At 39.4% G+C, this 24,097-nt stretch overlaps 1 protein-coding gene across 1 annotated transcript in view; it reads right to left on the bottom strand.

Annotated features, from left to right (window-relative positions):
• Window positions 1-23,222, bottom strand: part of cylda (cylindromatosis (turban tumor syndrome), a) — a 48,430-nt gene extending 25,208 nt beyond the window's left edge. The window contains exons 1-7 of the mRNA XM_020515733.2: window positions 23,087-23,222; window positions 21,246-21,368; window positions 17,205-17,578; window positions 15,209-15,374; window positions 9,798-9,939; window positions 2,832-2,954; window positions 2,257-2,348 (exon numbers count right to left, since the gene is read on the bottom strand). Coding sequence (XP_020371322.2) covers window positions 2,257-2,348; window positions 2,832-2,954; window positions 9,798-9,939; window positions 15,209-15,374; window positions 17,205-17,578; window positions 21,246-21,368; window positions 23,087-23,222 — 1,156 coding nt within the window. The remainder of the gene's footprint in view (window positions 1-2,256; window positions 2,349-2,831; window positions 2,955-9,797; window positions 9,940-15,208; window positions 15,375-17,204; window positions 17,579-21,245; window positions 21,369-23,086) is intronic.
• Between the last annotated feature and the right edge of the window lie 875 nt (window positions 23,223-24,097).

Below are 24,097 nucleotides of genomic sequence, written 5' to 3'. Positions count from 1 at the left end.
GTTAGTCAACGAGATTGATGCAAAACATGTTCCTGAAGCACTATCTAGCAATAACTTAGTTGAGAAAAAATGTTCAAATATAGTTGTGAATGAGTAACATATACAGGAAATTGTTTCAATGATAAGAACATTAAAAATTCCAGAACAATTATCTGATGTAGAAAACATTCTAAAAAATACAGTTTTACATAGGAACAGCAGTGGAACATTTGGCTCTCCGAGCCTGCCCACCATTCAAAAAAGCATTACTGATTGGATTGTGCCTCAAATCCATTTTACTGCCTGTCCCCATGAACTTTAATTCCCTGCCTCAGCCATGAATATACTGATGACTTAACCTCCACACTTTTCTATAAGAGATTTTCAATGTCCAACTTCCCTGATAGAAGAAATTCCTCATCTTTGTCTTAAATAGGAGAATCATTATTTTTAAAGCCGAGTCTCAGAGTTCTAGATTCATCATGAGAGTTAACACTCCCTCAGAATCTTACCTGTTTCAAGATCACCTGTGATTCTTCTAAACTGCAATGAGTGATGGCCCAACCTGGCCAACGTTTCCTCATTGGTCAATGCTTTCATCCCAGGAATCAGCCAAGTGAACCCGTCCAATGCAAGTATATCCCTCCTTAAATAAGGAGACCAAATCTGTACATAGTACTCCATATGGAGGAATATTTCACTACTTTTAAATTCAATTTCCCTTGCAATAAAGCCAACCTTCCTAATTACCTTCATGCTCAATTCTTGTGATTTATTTACAAGGACGCCCAATTCTTCTGCACTATAGAATTCTGCCTTTTTGAACATGTTGGTTTTCTACTCTTTTAAAGCAGGTAACCTCACATTTTCCCACATTATATTCCATTTTTTTAAAAAAAAAACTTATTTGCTTAATCCATCTATATTCCTTCAGATTCTTTGTATCCTCGTCAGTTTGCTTTCCTGTCATGAGCAATAAGTTTACAATGCAGTCAGTCCCTCATCTAAATTATTAAAATATTTCATAAATAGTTGATCCATTTAGCACTGCGTTAGTTAACTTTTCAATTTGAAAATGGCCATTTATCGCAATTCTCTGTTTCATGTTAGCCAATCCTCTACCTATGCTAATATGTCAGCTCCAACACAATGAGCTCGTCTTATGCAAAACCTTTCACATGCCTTTCGGAAATCCAAGTTCACATCTATTGATCCCCTTTATTGAACATGTTCGTTAAATTCTCAAACAACTCTAATAAGTTATTCAAATAAGATTTCCTTTCCACAAAACCACAATAATGCCCTTAACCAACTATCCAAGACATTAGAGTTTATTCATATGCAGCTTCATTCCTAAAAGGAAGGCATCTGTAGAATCCAAAAAAACTACAGCATAGAAACAGCCGATTTAGCCCATCAAATCTGTATCAAAGATCTTCACTTCTAAAACAAACTATTCATCTTGGATACTACTCTTGCATGACAGGAAAGGTTTCCATTTGACTAAACATCTCAGGAGATTTAGATGTAAAGTGGAGAAATTAGGTGTTTCAGCAACAGATCTTATTGGACTGTTTGATATGATTTTCCTGTGGCCTGTAACTTTTGGCCACAATCACTCTTCGAAGGAACAGGCGATCACATTATCCATTCCCTGTGTGGATTAGGTTGAGCACAATCCACTGTCAATGTGTCTTCGGGACAGGTTGAAACCAGGACATCCACTATTGGATCAGTTAGGAGCTTTTTTTAAAACCCCGCTGTACATGTTTTACCATTTCAATCCATCTATCTAATAGGTTGGTACCAGATACGTGAAAACTAGCTGTTGATTTCCCAAATGGCCAGCAAACTAGGGAGTGGATGACAGCTACATGCAATCATCCTGTGTACTAGTTCCACAAGAAAGTGCCGTTTAATGTCATCATGACAGCCACCAAACGCCAGAAACTGACCTCCCAGTCTGGAAAGCTTAAAAGCACACAATGTATCAACCAAGGGCTGACCAATGAAGATAAGTGGTCCAGCACTCTGCATTTATCAACATTGAAGAATTAGGAAAGTATTCATAGAATTCTATTCAACAGAAATCTCTTTCCATTATTAAAACCTAAATTGGCAATTTATTTTAGCAAGGTTAATAGTGGCAATAAATAATTGAAAAAAATACAGAACTGTATTAGGCACTGTGCAATGTTTGGTTATAATGAATAATTGTTTCAGGGACCCAAATGCAAATAAACCTATAAAATATTGAAATGCAAAAAAGTCACACACCTTTCTCTTCTGAAGTAAATCCTGAAGCTGCCTCAACCTTTTCAAGAATTCTTCGAAGTTTCATTATTTTAGTAGCACATACATATCCATGGCTAAAACAGAACAAAGGAATCATTTTTCAGTAGCGACTAAAGACAGCAATACACACTGCAACAAATATAATATAGCCTCAAAAGAAACAAAATAGTTTTACTCAATTATTCCAAATATTCACACAATCTTCAGCAATGCAGTACTGTACTATACTACATAACTGTTTGTCCCATTCATCAAAATCCAGGGGTTCATGTTTTATTTCGATGTGAACGAATGGGTTTTGAGTGAATAAAAATATCAACAACACTCTCATTTAAGCTAAGTACACCAGATCTTCTGAAACATTCCAAAGTCAACAATCTTTAAAAACCTAAATTCTATGTCAATGCAGGATTTTGCTTTTTTGAGGGAGCAAGTTCTGTTTCAGTCCTCAGTTATTTCTAAATTGTAAAAAATAAAAATAAATAAAAATAAGATAAGATATTAAAATCGTTATAATAAGTTCAAATCATGAATTACACGAAATGCATTACACTTACTTTCTCAAAGGATTGACTATTTCTGTTCGTAACAAATCTTGGGTTTCAGTATAAAATTCAACGTCATCTTTTTCTTTTGGCCTAAGCAATACTGTGTCCAACACACAGCTAAAAGCAAACATACTGTGGAGAAAATGTTAAACTATTAATGACAAAGAAATTTATTTTCTAAGTATTAGATAAAGACACAAGTATTGAGTATGTTGAAGGATCCACTAGAAACAGTCAATTTTGATGTTGCATTTTGCGGTGAGAAAAGCTAATTTAATAGTCATGCAGCCGAAAACAGACCCTTCGCTCCAACTTGTCCATGCCTACCAAACTAAACTAGTCCCATTTACCTGCATTTGGCCCACATCCCTCTAAACCTTAGATAACAAGGTGTAGAGCTGGATGAACACAGCAGGCCAAGCAGCATCAGAGGAGCAGGAAGGCTGACGTTTCGGGCCTAGACCCTTCTTCAGAAATGGGGGAGGGGAAAGGGATTCTGAAATAAATAGGGAGGGGGAGGCAGATAGAAGATGGATAGAGGAGAAGACCGGTGGAGAGGAGACAGACAGGTCAAAGAGGCGGGGATGGAGTCAGTAAAGGTGAGTGTAGGTGGGGAGTTAGGGAGGGGATAGGTCAGTCCAGGGAGGACGGACAGGTCAAGGAGGCGGGATGAGGCTAGTAGGGAGGAGCTTGAGGTGGGAGGAGTGGATAGGTGGGAGGACAGGTTAGGGATGCAGTCGGCGGAGGGGAGATTTTGAAGCTTGTGAAGTCCACATTGATACCATTGGGCTGCAGGGTTCCCAAGCAAAATATGAGATGCTGTTCCTGCAACCTTCGGGTGGCATCGTTGTGGCATTGCAGGAGGCCCAGGATGGACATGTCGTTCAAGGAGTGGGAGGGGGAGTTGAAATGGTTCGCAACTGGGAGGTGCAGTTGTTTGTTGCGAACCAATCGTAGGTGTTCCACCAAAAGGTGGGATTGCCTTACAGAAGGGAAAAATAGAGGAAAAGCAATATGAAGAGGCTGCTTATTACTTAGGGGAATAGGCATATTGCAGCTGTAGATATGACTCCAGGATGGTATTTTGCCCACTTGATACCAGGGTCAAAGATTTCACAGAGCAGCTTCAGAATATTCTCTGGGGACAGTGATCAGCCAGAGATTGTGGTCTACATTGGTACTGACAATATAAGTAAGAAGAGGGTAATGATGTGTCAGAATTTAGGAAGCTATATAGAAAATTAGCAAGGAGGACCTCAAAAGTAGTAGTCTCCAGATTAGTCTTAGTACTATGAACTTTTAAGTACAGAAACAGAAGGACAAAACAGACAAATGCATGGCTGGAAAGATACAGAATGGAGGGCTTTAAATTCCTGGGACTTTGGGACTAGGTCTGGGGGTGATGGCACCTGAACAGATCTTCGCCCGAGTTCCCTTTGGGGCATATTGCACACACTGTTGGGAAGGCATTAAACCAACTCTGCAAGGTGTGGGAATCAAGAAAAATGCTGGACAGTAATACTCAATTGCACAATAAAAAAAAAGTTAGTTAATACCTGGAGTCAGAGTAAGGGAGAAATTAATCCTTTCTAAATTAAGGTTATGCTGCATTTATATGAATGCACAAAGAAAAGCAATAAAGACTGGTGAATTAGAATGCAGATTGTCATGTGCCATTATGATGCTATGGCGATAACAGAGATCCTGTTGAACAACAGGATTGGGTGTTAAATATTCTTGATTACAGGGTGTTCATGAAAACTAGGGAAGGAGGGATGGCAGTATTGGTTAAGGACAGCACCACAGTACCTGGCATTCTCTGTCTTGGAGGGTTCAACAAAAGATCTGGTTTGGCGAGAAGTTCAATTACATTACTTGGTGCAGTCTACAGACCATGAGCTAGCAGCAAGGATATAGAGGGACAAATTTGCAACAAGGAAATTAGAGAGATGCAAGCATTATAAAGTAGTTACAATGAAGGATGTTAATCACACATATTTACACTGCGATAATAGTATGTTTAGGGCAGGGAGGGGCAAATGCTCTTAGATTATGCTCAGGAGAATTTTCTAGAGCAGTGTGTGTCCAGTACAAGAAAGGAAGCAATGATAGATTGATTCTTGTGCAAGGGAGGCCAATTAGTTCAATGTCAGTCAGAGAACATTTAGGGGATGGTGATCATTGTATCACAGCGTTCAGGATCATGACAGCCCTAATCCTAGTGTTAATTTATCACAGATAATAGACAATCCAGACCGAGAATAATTGACTGGAGGACAGCCGACTGCAAGTAGGCAAGGGCAGAACTGTGTCAGGTAGACGGAAGCCAAAAGATTGGCTGGAAAACTGTAGCTTAACAATGAGCAACCTTCAAAGAAGAGATGGTTTGGATGTAGTCAAAGTGCACTCCCTCAAAAGGGAAAGATAGGGCAAACACAGCCAGACTTCCCTGGAAGAAAATGGTGACAGAAATTAAGAAGAAAATGTGTCTTTACAAAGTATCAGGTTGAAAACATAATTGAAGAACCAAGCTGAATACAAACTGGTCAGAAAGGTAATGAGAAAGCAAATGAGAGGCAAAGAGGGAACATAAAAAAAAAGACTGGCAGCCAACATGACAGAGAATCCCAAAAACTTCTAGAGGCCCAATAATCATAGAATCATAAAATCCTTACAACATAGAAGCAGACCACACCAAACCTCCAAACAGTATCCCACCTAGACCCATGCTGGCTACCCTATCCCTGTAACTCTACATTTCCCACGACTAATACACCTAGCCTGTTCATCCCTAGACATTGTGGGCAATTTAGCATGGCCAATCCACCCAATCTACATATCTTTGGACTGTGAGAGGAAACCCACACATACACAGGTAGAATGTGCAAACTCCACGCAGTCACCCGAGGCTGGAATTGGACCCGGGACCCTGCCACTGAGGGGCAGCAATGCTAAATAGTAAAAGGATTCTAAGGAGCTGTAGGGCCAAAAGGGATAGGGGATTTACATCTGGAAGCAGGGGGCATGTGTTAAACAAATACTGTGCATCTGATCTTTACCTTTCAAGCAGATACTGCCCAAGCCATTAAATAGAGGGAAAACCCAGTCACGAGAAGGGTTCAAAATTGGTAATGTATTGGATAAGCCATCAGCATTTTAGGTTGACAAGACACCTGGACCAGATTAGATGCATCCAAGGATATTGAAGCAAGGGAGAGTGGAAGTTGCAGACAGACTAGCCATAATTGTTTAGTCTCACTTGGATATAGGGTTGGACCAGAGGATTGGAGATTTGCAAATATGATTGATGTGTTCAAAACAATTATAGGGAAAAACCCAGCAATTACATATAGTCAGTTTAACTCCAGTAGTTGGGAAACTTCTAGAAACAATTATTTTGGGATAGAATTAATATTCACATAGAAAAACGTGGGATAATTATCGACAGCCTATATATAATATATACTGCATGTACCAGTGAAATGCAACGACTGTAGAAAAAGAGGCAATCAGCCATGGATCTCTAAGGAAATAAGGGAAGCTATCAAACTGAAAGATAAGGCATACAACACAGGAAAGACCAGTGGGGAACTAGAAAATTAAAGTTTTCCCAAAAGTCAACAGAAAGCCACAAAAAAAAAGGCCAGAAAGAAAAGCAAGATAGATTATGAGACTAAGCTAGCTTTCAGTCTTCATATTCTGAGCAAAAGTTTCTATAAATTATATAAAAACCAAAAAAAAAAAGAGTGGCTAAGGTAAACATTGGTCATTTAGAGGATGAGAAATGGGATTTAATAATGGGAAATGAGGAATAGCTGAGGAATTGAACAGATATTGTGTGTTCGTCTTAACAGTGGATGACACAAATAACTTGCCATTAACTAATGGCAAAAAGACGAAAGTAGGTGAGGACCTAGACAAGATCATTATCACGAAAGAGGTAGTGTTGGGCAAGCTAATGGAGCTAAACATAGACAAGTCTCCTGGTCCTGATGGAATGCATCCCAGGGTACTAAAAGAGATGGCAGGAGTATTAGCAAATGCACTTGTAGTAATTTTCCAAAATTCACTGGCAGTTCCAGCAGATTGGACAACAGTTAACATGACACCACAGTTCAAAACAAAAAAAGGAGTTGGACAAAGGATAGGGAATCAGAGGCCGGCTAACTTAACTTTGGTAGTGGGGAAAATGATTGAATCTATCGTCAAGGAAGATATAGCAAGACATATACATACAAATGTAGCATGGGTTCATGAAAGGCAGTCACGCTTGACTAATTTTCTGGAATTCTACGAAGACACCAGAAAAGTGCGGTGGACACCGGGGATCCAGTAGATGTGGTGTATCTTGCTAGTTGGATTGAGTTTAAAAGCAGGGAGGTTATGTTGCAGCTATATAGGGTGCTGGTGAGGCCACACCTGGAATACTGTGTGCAGTTTTGGTCTCCTTACTTGAGAATGAACGTACTGGCACTGGAGTGGGTGCAGCGAAGATTCACTAGGTTGATTCCAGAGTTAAGAGGGTTGGCTTATGAGGAGAGGCTGAATAGATCGGGATTATTATCATTGAAATTTAGAAGAATGAGGCGGGTATCTTGTAGAAGCATATAAAATTATGAAGGGGATCGATAAGATAGACTCAGGGAGGTTGTTTGCACTGGCGGGTGAAAGTAGAACAAGAGGACGTAGCTTCAAAAATTAAGGGGACCGGATTTAGGACTGAATTGAAGAAGAACTTCTTCACCCAAAGGGTTGCAAGTCTGTAGAATTCCCTGTCCAATGAAGTAGTTGAGGCTTCGTCATTGAATGTTTTTAAAGCTAAGATAAATAATTTTTTAAACAGTAAAGGAATTAAGGGTTATGGTGAGAGGGTGGGTAAGTGGAACTGAGCCTATGAAAAGATCCGCCATGATCTTACTAAGGGCCAGATGGCCTACTCCTGCTTATGTTTTTGTGTTCTTGAGTTCTAATAAGATTTTTTTTTAAAAGGAAAAATCATGTTTAAATAACTTGCTTCAGTTTTTTTTTGAAAAGGTAACAGAGAGGGTCAATATAGATGTGATGCAGTGCCATGCAAGAGACATGAGAAAAGTAACAAGTAATGGATTAAAGGGGATAGATCAACATGGATACAAAATTGGCTGAGTGATAGGAACAGAGAGTAATAGTTAAGAGGTGTTTTTCAGGCTAGAAGAAGATTTACCACGGGGTTCCCTAGGTGCCTTTATTGGAACTCTTGCTTCCCTTGATTTTTTAAATCAACAAATCGAGATCTTGGTGGGCAATGGACAATTTCAAAACACAGATGATACAAAATTCAGCAGGACAATGTAGACATTCAAAATGGACATTGGTACGTTGGCAAAGTGGACAAATAGGTAGCAGATGAAGTTCAATACGGAGAAATGACAGGTGACTGATTTTGGTTAAAGAACATGGAGAGACAATAGAAAATAAAGGGTGCAATTCTAAAAGGTGTACAGGAGCAAGGAGTTGGGTAGATATGATGATATGTGATTAAAGGTAGCAGGAGAGTTGGAGTGTGCAGTTAGTAATGCATGTAGTAACACAGCATTTAATACAGTGGCATAGAGTTCAGCAGCAGGAAGTTTGAGCTGAACGTATAAGACACCAGTTAGACTTCAGATCGAATATTTTACATAGTTCCGAGTGTCACACTTTATGAAGGATGTGAATACATTAGAGTGAATGGAGGAGGGGGCAAGAGAAGAGAATGTAAGAAACACAGACTGGAAGACTGCTTTGTGCAACAGCTTTGTTCTATCCATAGGAGTGGCCCTTATCTCCCAGATGATTACCATTTCAATAAGCCACCTTGCTCTCATGCTCACATTTCAGTCCTGGGGCTACCTCAATTTTCCAACAAAGCATAATGTAATCAAGGAATAACACCTCTTCTTCTGCTTAGGAAGACAGCTTCAAAGTCTCAATACGGAATTCCATAACTTCAGAAATTGATCACATTATGTGTACTCTCTATTCTTCTTATATTTTTTCTCCCCACCTCCATTTCCACCCCGCAGCCCTGTTGTGTTTGTGTCTTACTATCTTTGCAGTTACAAGAGGGGACCAATTCTCTCCCTTTTACACCTTAACTACATTTTACTTTTTTTTGCTTCCTCCACTATTAACAAGCCCTTTGTATTTTGCACTGGATCCCTTCATTATCTGCCCTCTTGCTCATCCCCTGCGTTTGTGATAAGTATAATAAAGAACCAATTTTCCCACACATTTCAGTTCTGAAGAAGCCACCTGTTTCTCTCTCCACAGATGCTGCAGGACCTGTTGAGTTTGTCCAGCTTTCTGAGCTTGTTTCAGATTTCCAGCAGTATTTTATTTTTGTTGGATAGGGAGGAACTTTTTCAGCTTATAATCAGATCAAAAGTGAGAGGGTACAGATTTTAAATTAGTCAGTGTGATGTAAGAACAACGTTTTTCATACAGCCCTGGAATGCCACTGTCTGGAAGTATGGTGGAAGTAGGTTCAATCAAAGCATTCAAGAGGGAATATAAATAGATAATGTGCAGGGTTACAGGGAAAGGGTGAGAACATGGCAGTAAGTTATAATACTTTAAAGTGCTAAAACCCTCATTTCTAACCACACAGCTTCACAAATCAGAAACTAGGGAACTAACAATGTGAGATAACAAGGTGTAGAGCTGGTTGAACACAGCAGGCCAAGCAGCAACATAGAAGCAGGAAGGCTGACGTTTCGGGCCTAGACCCTTCATCAGAAAACTAACAATGTGGTTGACTCTTAACTGTCGTCTGAAATGACTCAGCAAGATATTCAGTTATATTCTATGAAACTGCTTAGCATCAACACCCCAACATTAATTTGGCATCAACAATAAATGATGGCCTTGGAAGTGACATTCACATTGCGTGAGTAAATAAAAAAGGTCAAGCTCCGAACAGCCTTACAACAGAAAGGTTGGTACACACACACCTACCAGAACAAAGTGGAATCTAAATAACAGGAATTGCAATGCCCTTGAATACCCTTTTTCTTTCCAACCATTATAGCTAGGCCTTCTTTTTCCATCTTGGGAGGTGTATTTTCTTTAACCACTTCACTTCGATATCCTCCAAATGCTGAAACAAAAACGAACTGTCAGCAATTCTTTTCTGCTGTATTCATTGACTGATAATGACAAAACATAGGCCTGCTGGTGTTGAAAAAACACATCTCAGTGCATGTTTACTTATAACAGCCCAAATTCTGGCGTTGTAGTAATGCAGATACTGTCACTGCATACTGTCATTACTAGATCTACAAAACTAACAGCAACTTGTGCCATCTGCAAATTTATAATCAAAACACAGAAATCCACAATATACTGCTGGTAATTATCCAGTCCTTCACAAAATGTTTTCTCCTGTCAGACTGAAAATCTTCAGAAGTCACTGAAATGGTACAGAGTTTAATTTTTTATACTCTATTTTTATATGTTTTCTTGGGGCGAGAGTAGATGTTGTCAAGTTTCTTGACTGAAGCACTGCTTCATATTTCTTTTCAAAAATATAAATAGTGCAGTAGGTCAGAATTACTGCTAAACCACCTCACTGACCCATAAAAATTATTTTTTTTTATTTGTAAAATGTCAAAACTACAAACGCCCTAGACTTTTGCAATCTTTTTGAACGTTTGTGACATTTTAGCTTCCACCTGTAATCTCGCATGCACGCCCCAAGTTGTGTTTCACTTCCTGTAAAATTATTATCAGGTTAAGGATAAAACTTGTCTGTCACTTCCTGGTGAGCTGTTACGTGAGAATTGTATGCTTAACCTGCTTGATGATGTCATTGGTCCTTGCACTGGAATACATTAATTATAGAGATGTGAAAATCTACACCATAAAATATTGCTAGATCTTTATCAGCAAGTTACTACAATGTCAACAGAAAGTGTCATACTTTACTGCTGACAGAAAAATTCAGAACGTAACATGGTAGTAAATCATACCATAAAGATTATGCTACCTCATCACAATGAATAATATGCATTCAAAAATTCAAGCAATGTGTACAATTTGGCCCAAATATGTAAAAGTAAGTGGTATTTGTTCTCATTAGGATTAAAAATCACATTAATGCATTATAGGATCATTTTTGTAAAACTATTTCTTTAAAAATGTGCTAAATATTAAAGAGAGACTTTGACTGGCCTATCAAAGCTCAAAAACAATAATTCTTTTGAATTAAAATACCTGGTAACATGGAAGCATTTTCACAAAATTACAAAGTGTAAAAGGGAAAGTAACCCCAAAACAGGCAAAATCAAATTCACTTTAAAAGGCCTGCAGACTGGAAAGAAGGAAAATTGTGAAGAGGTAGGAGTCTCGCCATTTTGAGACCCTGAAAAGAAGAGTTGGAATCAGATACAGGACAGTGAATTTGTTGCAGTCAGCTGGGCTGTAACGTACACAGAAGAGCATCACCATACTTAGGTGTCTTTAAATTAAGTTACTATAAAATCCACACAGACTAAGCTTTTTATTTGTTTCAAACCAAACACACACAACTCCTGCTCAAGGACATACTTGACTTATCCAAGTTCAAACAGTTTAGTTGGTCAGCAAAACTCAAAGATTATGAATCCTCCAAATATGTTCAGATACACTGTTGGAAGTTTAATCCAACAAAACTTACAGTTTGCCACCATAGTACATTTCTTATTTGTCTAGCCAGTAATAACTTACCCTTCAGATAGTCACTTTCAGGGTGATCTGAACTCGGTGGCAAGAATTCCAGTGCCCAATGACAAATCTAAATCACCTCCAGTTTCATTGGTCAACTAAATTGGCTGAACAACTAATACTGTCCTGAAATTCTGATTTTCTTGGCAGAAGTATCAGCATGGAAGTCATTCTGTACTTCCACTATCAGAAACAACATCTCAAAGCTACCCTTACCTGATAATACAAAATCTCCATTCAAGAGAAAATACGTATTAGTTGGTAAACAGACAGCCGACCAATCGGTTTATGCCTCTCTTTCTCAAGGTATACTGAAAATATCATGAGGTCTCACAAGTGGCACAGGGAGCATATACAGCTCATCATTAGATATGAATTACTCTCCTAACTACAACATCAGGACTGACTTGTCCCAGTCAACAAAGGTTTCACCCTAGCAGTAAGAAGCAGCTGGTTGTCTTTTTGCAACTCAATTGTGGCACATACCAAGCATGTAAACATAAGCACATGCTGTCACACCTGATCTCTCAATCAATATTTTCCAATGACTGTATTTAAAGTTTCAAAAAAAAAATAGTGCTGTATAATGAATATCAGCCTTCAACATGGTGAAAGAACAAACATGGTAGCTTTTAAGTGTGTGGAACTGTTATGGACATCTAAGCTATTTACACAAAGCACTAGGTACCCAAATGTTTTAATTCACATCTTCATGTGGGAGGTCTTTGATATAAAAGCACGACTGCTACAAAGCAACCTCCCACTGCAGCAAATCAGTGACAAATCAGTGAGGACTACTCTTTCATTCTGCACCTGACCCATCTTTTTGTCCATGATTCAGAGTCTAATCCTGAATCATACACACGGACCAAAAGGAGATCCTTCTGTTGCCGAGGAGTTTTGAATAATGAGGTACAATTGTCTAAAAAACTGTTATTCATAAATTAACTTTATTCGTACTTTTCTGCCATCGAACTACATGAGAAAAGCTACATTTCCTTTCAACCCCTCTCATCCCAGTCACAAAAAAGGTACACATGCACCAGCGGACATCTACCAAGTTCTTCTAGTACTGATATCAATTAAAAAATGGAATTTGAAACTTTCAAGCAATACACCTGAGGTTCCTTCTGCAGTTCGGTAGCACGGTGGCTCAGTTGTTAGCACTGCTGCCAAACAGCACCAGGGATCCAGGCTTGATTCCACCCTCAGGCAACTGTGCAAACTCCACACAGACATTCTCCTTTTTTCTTCATGGGTTTCTGCCGGATGTTCCAATTTCCTCCCACAGTCCAAAGATGTGCAGATTAGGTGGATTGGCCATGCTAAATTGCCCACAGTGTCCAGGGATGTGCAAATTAAGCGGATTAGCCATGGGAAATGCAGGGTTACAGGGATAGGAGTCTGGATAGGATGCTGTCCGGAGAGTAGGTGTGGGCTTGTTGGGCCGAATGGCCCATTTCTGCACTGTGGGGATTCTATGATTATTCTATGAATAAGACCCCCTCTCATAGTCTGGACTTGAGTGCTAAAACCAAAGGCATAGTGGCATGTTGTGGGTCAGAGGGCAAGGGTGAATAAATGGAGGTCCCCCTGAAAGAAGACAACAGGACGTTCCCACATGAAGCCACTGTCATACCCCTAGGGTAGCAGCTTGAACAATCCTTCCAAATTGGCGGATGAGAGAATGCCAAATTGCTGTGACAACCTACAAGTCACTTTGCACACAATTATGTTGGTAGTAGTCAAGGCTTGAATTAGAATTCCAAGCTTTCACTGCAACAGAACAATTCCATGGCTTCTCCTCATGCTGCAATGAAAACTGTAGCACTATTGCATCCAGAAATGTACAAGTTAATTCGCCACCACTTCCATTCTGGAAAGGATGGCTCCAAGCTCTGCTCAAAGTGTTGTACTAAATACTCGGGGGGCTTCTCCACACTGCATGACAGTAACAGCAAGATTTCAGGCAGGTATCCCCAGGCATTTTGCTATGAATACCTACCAGCGGTCATCTGTGATACATCCTGACGATGTCTTCATTGGAGGTCTCTCTTGCAGGAATGATATCGGAGCACTTCCTCCTATAGCAAGCTAGCACCACCATTACTCTTGTCCTTTGCTTAGGCTACAACCCACTTGTGTTCTCTGTTCCATTACGTGCTTCTTGTCTATCTTCCAGAAATTTCTTTTCAATCATGGCTCCCAGCCCCTACTCAAGTCAAAACACACTTTCACTTTAAGCACTACAGGTGAGTTTTAAGTGGTACTAGCAAATCACAACTAGGCCCTGTACGGATTTGTCAAGCTAATGGAAAGCATAATGAACATGCGAATTAGGATCAGAGCAAACATCTGGGATTCTGAAGCCTGCTCTGCCACTCAGGTTCCACGATCACTCTCATCTAGAAGGAGATGGGCAGCAGATAGATGGGATCACAACCATCTGTCAGTTCCCCTCCATGCCACTCACCATCCTGACTTGGAAACATACGGTCATTCCTTCACTGTGGCTGGATCAAGATCCTTGAACACCGACCCTAAGGGCATTGCGGGTCAACCTACAGCACATGGACTGAAGTGATTCAAGATGCAGCCTACCACCACCTTCTAAAGGGCAACCAGGGACTGGCAATAAAGTCCCACCTATCTAGAGTCGTGTAATAATACATCTGAAGAGGTTGTTTCATAATATCTACAATTAACTCAATTTTTATACTGAAACAGAGACACACAAGCCAATTGTCAGGGAAAATAAGTTTCCTTTCTGGAGGTACCATCTCATCCTGAGATGCACTTCCAAAGGATTAGCAATTCTTAGGTAAATATTGAAGGAAATGTTTTTTTTGTTTGGGCAAATGCTTGCCACTGGCTTATAATTTTTGCTCTAAAACACTGTAGGGGGAAGTACCCCTAATTATTCAAGTTTTATTGACCTCCATGTAAGTTATAAATTTCTGATTCAATTGAGCTTGATCTGTAATTTTCCCATTGTTTTTAAAAAACAAAAACAGTACTGGAAACATTTAAACGCATCTATCTTTTTTGATTCATTGCAATACTTCGACCAAGCTTAGAAAACATTCCTGTTCATCATCAATCTCTAATTCCTGCCAACAGCTGCTTTTTTTTTATTCTTTACAGCTATTTTATTTCTCCACAATTAACACTGGTCCTTTAATTGCTTGTTTCTTTTCATTTTGTTCAATGGGTTGTTTCTCTGTGACACATTTAATCAATTTCCCACTAAATTATAACAAATGAAGGGGAAAAGAGGAGGTTTCTTTTTAGTACCAAGGAAGAGTCATTGGACTTGAAACATTAACTGTTTCTCTTCCCAAAGATGATGCCAGACTTACTGAGTTTTCTCCAGCATTTTGTGTTTATATTTTAAAATCTCCAGCATCCACACTATTTTGCTTTTATTTATTTTCTACATACCACAACTAAAAATTGTACCTGTTTAACAACTGATCTACATGGTAAGCAACACTGTTAAAAATATAAGTAACCCAGAAGGTTGATCTGAAACTTCAACTTCAAGAAGAAAGGACTAGACATTAAATAAAGCAGTTCTTTTTAAAACAAAATTGCTAATATGCCATAGATTGCACACTGCTTGTTTGCTGTTGAAGTGCAAAGGGAGAACTGCATTAAAAATTTACCAATGGAATTGCATCTTTCAATTTGATTGGAGTGATGAGGCAACGACACAAATCTCGAATCAGGCCGGCAGCTTTTAAGTTTTACAAATAAAGCCTTCTTCGATGCACACATAAAGTAACGTATTCCCTTGAAAGTACCATCTGTACAGCCTACGCTTTCTTCTTCCTAAATAAAAGCAAAAATCTTAAGCCTTCATTATGAAACTAAAAAGCAAGCAACAAGCTCTATATTCTTATATACATAAGAGACCATACATATTAATTGATAAATAGATTCAAATATCCAACTCATCTCTCATTGATTAGGTTTATAAAGTTAAGGAACTTTATCAAACATTGGTCAATAAGGCTCTCATCTCTTAGTCAAAAGGATGAAGGGTCGAGTCCTAGTGAAGGATCTAGAGCACAAAATCTGGTTGACTCCCTAGCACAGTACTGCGCTATCAGAGGTGTCACCTTTTGGCAACGATGCTGAATTGAAAATCAATCTGCAAATCTCAGAATTATCTTAAAGATGCCACAGCACTAGTGGCCTGGTCAATAATTATCCCCCAACAAACAAGTAAAAGCAGATTATCTAGTTATTATCACATTATTATTTGTGGGATTTTACCGTGTACAAATAGACTAACATCTTTCTCTTGTCTGCTAAAGAGCCAATGGATCACATTTATTTTTTAAATGTGGTTCTTTATTCAGTTCTCTGCCCAAAGTCAGGTCTGATCCATAACACAGTGACCTACAACACTAGGTCCAGTACCCAACTCAGCCAGAACAGGTATTGAACTCCTTACTGTTGACACCAAACAGATCCATACTAGCTATTCTGCCGAGGAGTCAGAATTGCTGTGGTAACAAGCACTTTTACATACATTTTGTAGTCCGGAGCTGTGAACAGTGATGGTAAGGGCTCCAATTTTCTTTCCATCACATGGCTGACAGGGAATCTCTCTTGCATTTATCACATGAGCCAGCACCAGGTTGGTAGGATTTACAAGTTTATATTCAGTTCGTTTGGCCACATTATCAAAACGCATCCCTTTGTCACTAAGTCCTGCATTGGAACTTGAATCTAGACCTTCACGCTCAGCTAATGGGATGGTACATACTGGGATGCAACAGCTCCTAAAGACGACTTCTTTATCTGGAGCTTGTCTTATTGCAAGGGTGATGATACCAGGCACATGCTTCAGTAACACAAATCATAAGTTTGCAATCAAGACATCAAAACATACATGAACCAAAATAGGGCAAGTAATACAGAAACAGAAACTTTCACACAGGTTGATTTTGTAAATGCATCAATGTTCTGCAAAACCCATTTAAATCAAAAATAACAAATCTACTCTGAACAGTACAAAAGCTTCCCACATCAGAGAAATGACACAAGAACCAAAACCAAAAGAGATTAAAAACAAATTAAGAATGACATTTCTGGGCAATATTAAGAAATGCAGAAATGGGACAAAGACAAATAAATGTTCAAAATTCCAAAAATGTTTTTTGAAAGTGATTTGAGCTGGTGAAAGAGAGGGCACAAGAAAGCAAAAGAGTGCAAGAGAGCGCAAGATAGCACCTCTGTGCAAATGGGCCTGTGTTCTTAAAGACAGTTACATTTTCTTGCCACTTTTCAGTTGACATGTTTTCAGAGGCTGGGAAATTCAACAGAGCATTGTTGAACCTGCAATGCGACTTACAATGAAAGGCTGCCAGTCTCATTAAATTAATAAATTGGATCCTAAATGCAAGTTGGTTGTTTAGCCCCCGCACTGCCTGTTAGACTTGGAAGAGGAGAGGTTGGAGTCTGGGTTTCGGAAATTCAAAACTTTAACATATGACTTATTCCCAACCCACCCATGTTTGCATGTTTGAATTCACACCCAGGTTTCTCCTGGCTAAATATGCCATGTTTCTATTGCAAGGCAAACCATGTGAAGATTAGAATGTGATACTTTAAAAAAAACTTTCCATTTAGCTTTATTTCCATTATACTTACAAGCTCAAGTCCAGCTATTTGTTCATTAACCCCAAGAGGTTGCCCAATCCACCGAATTACTCCATAGAGAGGAGGATTTTCCTTTACTTGCACCAACGATCCTATTTCCAAATTGGGCTGCTCGATTGTTGATAATCCTCCTGGTTCAGCATCTTGACTTGCACTGGTATTCACATCCATCATTACTGATTGGACAGACAAGGAAAGGGTATGACCTATGCTTCCATTTACATTGGGTTTCTTGGTAAGGCTGAAGGGCAACGAATGGAATTTGTTTTCATTTGAAAGGGAAGCTTGAAGAGAAGACGTTGTGGGTGGTGACTGACTCAACTTGGAATGTGTGTCTACTAGTGATTTTGCTGTATCTTCACTTCCTGTAAATAAATAACATCCAGCTAATATAAATATGTGCAGTCAAGAGTACCAATGCAAAAAGCAGCAGCAATATTGTAAGATTGTGATTAGCTTTTTAATGTGAATCAATAAAGAGGTCATCAGTTTATAGAATTAAAGAGCTGTTACAGCAAGAAGGCTGCATTTAGTCCATCAGGTTCATGTCAGCTCCTTGAAGGAACTAATCTCGTCCCATTCTCACATCTTTTCCCTGTAGTTCTGCACATATGACTCTTCAGATAATTATTCAATTTCTTTTCGAAAGCCACAACTGAATCTGCCTGCACCACACATCCAAGTCGGACATTCCAGTAGTAACTGCAGCAACTAACCAAGGCTTCTTTGACATCATCTTTCAAACCCACAACTTCCACCACCCAGATGGACAAGGACAGCAGATGCATGAGACCATGACCATGTACAAGCTCCTCTCCAAGCCATGCACACTATCCTGATTTAGATCTGTACCATTGTTCCTGCACGGTCGCTGGGTCAAAATCCTGGAACTTCCTTCTGACCAGCATCGAGGGTGTTCCTACACCCCAAGGACTGCAGCAGTTCAAGGCAGCAGCTCACCACCACATTCTCCAGGGCAATTAGAGATAGGCAATAAATACTGGTCTAGCCAGTGATATCCACATCCCATGAACAAATCAAAAAAAAAAAACCACTCACAAAGCAAAAATGTTGTTTCTCATTTCAATAGAATTGAATAGAATACCTCAAATTACCCTCACATTTCCTTTCATTCACAATGAATGAGTGCTCTGAGCCAAGTTTAGATTTATACACAACAGGTTGCATTTAACAATATCTTCAAACAGCAGAGAAGCAAGTTCCTCAGGGTAGTGTCCTAGGCCCAACCATCTTCATCAATGACCTTCCCTCCATCATAAAGGTAAGCGGTAGGGATGTTCGCCGATAATTGCACAATGTTTAGCACCATTCGTGACTCCTCAGATACTGAAGCAGCCCATGTTCACATGCAACAAGATCTGGACAATATCCAGGCTTGGGCTGACAAGCGGCAAGTGACATTCACGCCACACAAATGCCAGGCTATGACCATCACCAATAAGAGACAATCTAACCACCACCCCTTGACATTCAATGGTGTTACCATCACTGAATCCCCAACAATCAACATCCTGGGGGTTACCATTGACCAGGAACTCAACTGGACTCACCACATTAACAGAGTGGCTACAAGAGCAGGCCAGAAGCTGGGAATACTGCGGCGAGTAACTCATCTCCTGACTCCTCAAAGCCTGTCCACCATCTACAAGGCACAAGTCAGGATTGTTATGGAATACTCCCCACTTGCCTGGATGAGTGCAGCCCCAACAACACAAGAAGCTTGACACCATCCAGGACAAAGCCCGCTTGATTGGCATTACATCCACAAACATTCACTCCCTCCACTACCAACACTCAGTAGCAGCTGCGTGCATTATCTACAAGATGCACTGCAGAAATTCACCAAAGACCCTCAGACAGCACCTTCTAAACCCACGACCACTTCCATCTGGAAGGACAAGGGCAGCAAATACATGGGAACACCACCACATCCAAGTTCCCCTCCAAGTCACTCATCATCCTGACTTGGAAATATATCGCAGTTCCTTCACTGTCACTGGGTCAAAATCCTGGAATTCCCTCCCTAATGGCATTGTGGGTGACTCCTCTTTTAAAAACAACATGCGTACTGTTCTTGATTAATCCCTGCCTCAAATGCATGCGATAGTCTGCCCACCACTGAAGTTAGACTGACTGGCCTGTAGAATCCTCGTTCATCCCTTTCTCCCTTCTTGAATAATGGTACCATATTGGCTATCCTCTAGTCCTCTGGCACCACTCCCATGGCCAGGGAGGAACTGAAAATCATTGCCAGCACCCATGTTATTTCCTCCCTTGCCTCATTCAACACTCTGGGTTACAATTCATCCAGCTCTGGACCTTTAATTACATTTAAGCTTGCCAGACCACTCAGAACTTCCTCTCTCTGTTAAATTTCTTTAACTATATCACAAATATTTCTCCTTGATTTCTATACTCACTTTGTTCTTCTCAGTAGTGAAGACCAACACAAAGTAATCATTTAGAACCCGACCTACATAGTCCAGAACCACACACAAATTACCACTGTGGTCCTTAGTGGGCCCTCCTCTTTCCCTAGTTATCATTTTACCCTTAATATACTTTAAAATAACTTAGGATTTTCTGTTTGGTTTACCTGCCATTCTCCTTTGATATCTGTTTTTTGCTCTACTAATTTCCTTTTTAAGTTTCCCCTTGGACGTGCCGTACTCCTCTCGTGCTTCTGTTTTCAGGCCCTGGTATCTACCGTAAGCCTTTCCTCTTTTCAGCCAATCCTGTACATCCCTTGATATCTGGGGTTCACTGGATTGTTGGTTTCATTCTTTACCTATATCGCAATATGTTGGCCCTGAACTCTTTATACTTGCTCCTTACATCCCACTACTAACACAGATTTACGTAAAAGTATCTGCTCCCAGTCTACTCCGTCCAAATCATATCTGATCTTACTAAAATTAGCCTTCCCCCAGTTTAGAACTTTGATTTCAGGTGCATCCTCGTCCTTTTCCAAAGCAACCTCGAATCTAATGTAGTTATGATCACTGACTGCAAAATGCTCAACTTGTACTACAACCACTTGACTGGCTTCATTACCTAAAATTAAGTCAAAGAATGCTCAATCTCTTCTAGAATACCATTTTAACCCAGTATGTTAATGAATTTTAAGAATTCCGCTCCGTCTAAAACTTTCAGTTAACGTTGGGAAGTTGAAATCTACTACTATCACTCCCCTATTACTTTTACATGTCTCTGAAATTTACCTACATGTTTTCTCTCCTAGTTCTCTGACTGTTAGGGGACCTATATTATGCACCCAGAAATGTGATTGCTCCTTTTTGGTTTTTAACTTTTAACCATATGACTTCATCTGAGAAGGCTACGATGTCATTTCTCCTTACTGCTGTAACAGATTCCTTGATCAATACCGCAACAACCCCTCCTCTTTTACCTTCCCTATTTGTTTCATATTATAAAATTCAGTGATCTTTAAACTCAGAAATATATGCTCAATTGCAGTGAATCTGAAATAAATGAACAAACCTTGCTATTATAAAATGCCAGTACATCACAATACTAAATCGTTTTAGCTCCAATGCAATCTACATTAGCAGCATTCTTTCTTTTAACATTTGAAACAAATCTTGTGCAAAGCTAAAATCAATTTTTAAAATGTAAATAAAAGCAGAATACTACAGATACTGGCAATCCTAAATTAAAAACAAAGTGCAAAAAAACAGCAGCTCTGGCCGCATCCATTCAAAAGAAGAGTCATACTGGAATCAAAACAGTAGCTCTGTTTCTCTCTCCATAGATGATGCCAGCCCGGAGTTTCTCCAGTACTTTTTAAATAAAAACAATGTCAAACTCTGATGTAAAGATGGACAAGAGTACATCAACTCGATGAATTACTGCTGTAACAAATTGACTTTTATGAAAGTAACACCAATGATATGCAAAATTATAATCAAAGTTACAAATATAACAGTAACAATTAGCAAACTGCATTATTTCAGAAAGCAGATGATGCCTACTGATTTCCAAGTTCATTACCTTCATCAATATACCATGTACTTTTTGATTTTTGTGGATCAATGGATGCACCATTTAATGTGCAACGTAATTCAGATCGGTTCCTATTATGTCCTGGAGATTTTCCCGATTGTGAAACTAGTCCTGTTGACAAAAAAAAATTCAAAAGTTCAGAAGGCCAATTCATTCAGTCAAAGCACGACATGGAACGTCAAGTAAATTTGTCATTAATTGTAGTTTTAAGACGTGATTTTGGAAGCAATCAGGTAGCGTAACTGATAAAAGCAAATTGAACAGGCAAATAATAAACATAATGAATCAAATTACTGTTTCATAAAAAAGAAAAGACAATTTTTTAAAATAGTATTTCTAGATTTACAAAAGTGCTAATTTTATTCATTCATAGGAGGTTAGTATCACTAATTTTGGCTACCATTTATTGCACATCTCCAGTTAGGTCACATTACTTTCAGAAGGTAGCAGTCAGCTACCTTCTTCAAGTGGTGCAGTCCATTTTGAGTAGGTGGATTTATGATGCTGTTTTGTGAGGGGGTTTCAGTATTTTAACCCACTGACACTGAAGGAATGGTGATATATCTCCAAGCCAGGATGATGACTGGCTTGAAGGAGAACTTTCAGGTTGTAGTAAAAACCAAAAAGAATCTGAGGAAGGGTCACCGGACCTGAAACATTAACTCTGATCTTTTCTTCACAGATGCTGCCAGACCTGCTGAGCTTTTCCAGCAACTTTTATTTTTGTCTCAGGTTGTAGTGTTCCCCTATATCAATTGCCGTTGTCCTTGTAGGTGGTATGCATCATGGGTTTGGAAGGGGCTGTCCAGGGAGTCTTGATAAACTTTTTGCAGTGCATCTTGTAGATAGCACACACTGTGGCTACAGAGTGTCAGGGGTGGATGTGATGAAAACCAAGTGGGTTGCATTATCCCGAATGGTGTCATGCTTCATCTATGTTTGGAGCTGCACTCATCTAAGCAAGTGAGGAGTACTCCATCACACACCTGCTGTGGGCCTTGTAGATGGTGAACAGGCTTCACAGAGTCAGGAAGTGAGTCACTTGCTGCAGGTAGCCTCCGACTTGCTCATAGCCACAATATTTGCATGGCTAGTCCAGTTCAGTTTAACCCCCAGGGTGTTTGAATACCATCACAGAAGTCTATTTCCATGAACGTCAAGGAGCAATGGTTAGATTCTCTTGTTAGAGACAGTAACTGCCTTGCACTTGTGTGGAATATGTTGATATCAAGACAAAACCTTATATAGGTACAATCAGATAACTATATCAGGAAACAAATATTACCCATTTTGGGATGCTAATTCAGTATGACTTTCTATAATGACAAGAATGCCATGCATCCAATAAATTCATCCATAAAGACCACAAGGGTACGTATTGCAGCATCTAATTGTTTCATGAATCAAATTCTGAAGATAATATGATAATAAGATGACAAGATGAATTTTGATCGGACTTCAATTTAATTGAGCTTAGATTGTCAAGACAGCACAGACCAAAGACTCTTTTGATCCACAGGTTGTACAGAGCTACATATACCAGAACTGGGATACAGCAACTGGTCCCCATGGTAGTGGCCTAAAGGAAGGAGACAAAAATATAAACTAAAATGCTTGCTCCTGAAGCAAGTCTCTTTTGTATTTGGTTGGGACCATTTCAGATACACAAGGTTCTATTCTAGAAGTTAGTCATACTTCTAGAAGCATTTTCAGTACCCTACACAGAGGTGATGTTTTAAATAAATGATTAAGAATACATCACTGTTGGTTTCACAGGAGGCTGTCTGATGTATAAAGTATCTTCATATAACAAAAAAAAACTGCCTTACCTTTATTCTTTGATCTGCTGCTCACAGTTGAAGAGATTTTTTCATTAATACCTTTTGATGCAAAGTTTTGTTTCAGCGGCCGTGTTTCTGAGGTGTCTGCAATATTTGCACAGGATCCAATTAACATAATAAGCATCTTCAACACAGGTTTGTTTTTTATCAACATTATCAGCTCTCATATCTGCACTGCTGCCCACCCCAGAACTCGATATTGCTGTTAGCAATATTCCCAACTGATGACAAAATCTAAGCTTGCTCTCCTCACAGGGTAGCACATTCAGATACAGTTTCTGCTAGATCATCAAGAAATCTCATTCCAACAAATTCCAGTAAGTTCAAAATTTTGCCTGATATTTCAAGCTACATAAAAAAACCAGGAGAAAAAGGTCATATATTAGACATTTGTATCCCATGGGTAACAGGGGTATTTGAGCGACTTCCCACCAGAGTGCAGTCAATCCTACCTGCCCTTTTGCAACACCCAGGTCCAAATGGCCCAGCTGATAATAGTTAGTCAGATTTATGCACTTAGAGTTATGAGTGATGGCCAAAAATGTACCCAGTGAATTCTGCAGCAGCAAAGATGGAGAAAGCATGACCTCAGAAGACCACAGCTACCTGAAGCAAGACAGGAAAGAGTTTGTGTTCTCTTCAAACACACAAACGCAATAGGAAACCACCACATGCTTCTCTTTTTCCAATCCAACCGTAGTTGGGGCTGGAACCATTCTTGTTAACACCTGCTCATTTGGAGTGTCGATGAGTTGCAGGTGGACCCAGACGATCATGCTATCACAATGATATTACATTTGCACAGAATTCCAATGAGGTCAACCATTGCTGTTTTGTTTGGAAGACCTTGCATGACACTTAGATGACAACAAACTTAGTTATTTTCTGCCCGGTTGCCAATTGAAACTAAATGTTACAATGCCTTTAAACATGTTTCGAACTGAAGAAAATCACTGCAAATCATCTCTATGATAGAATCACAAAATTTATCTTTGCACC

The sequence above is a fragment of the Rhincodon typus genome, chromosome 15 (assembly GCF_021869965.1).
Source record: "Rhincodon typus isolate 14 chromosome 15, sRhiTyp1.1, whole genome shotgun sequence".
NCBI lineage: Eukaryota > Metazoa > Chordata > Chondrichthyes > Orectolobiformes > Rhincodontidae > Rhincodon > Rhincodon typus.
The sequence above is the reverse complement of the archived record's forward strand: the minus strand, read 5'-3'. Positions and strand labels throughout refer to the sequence as shown.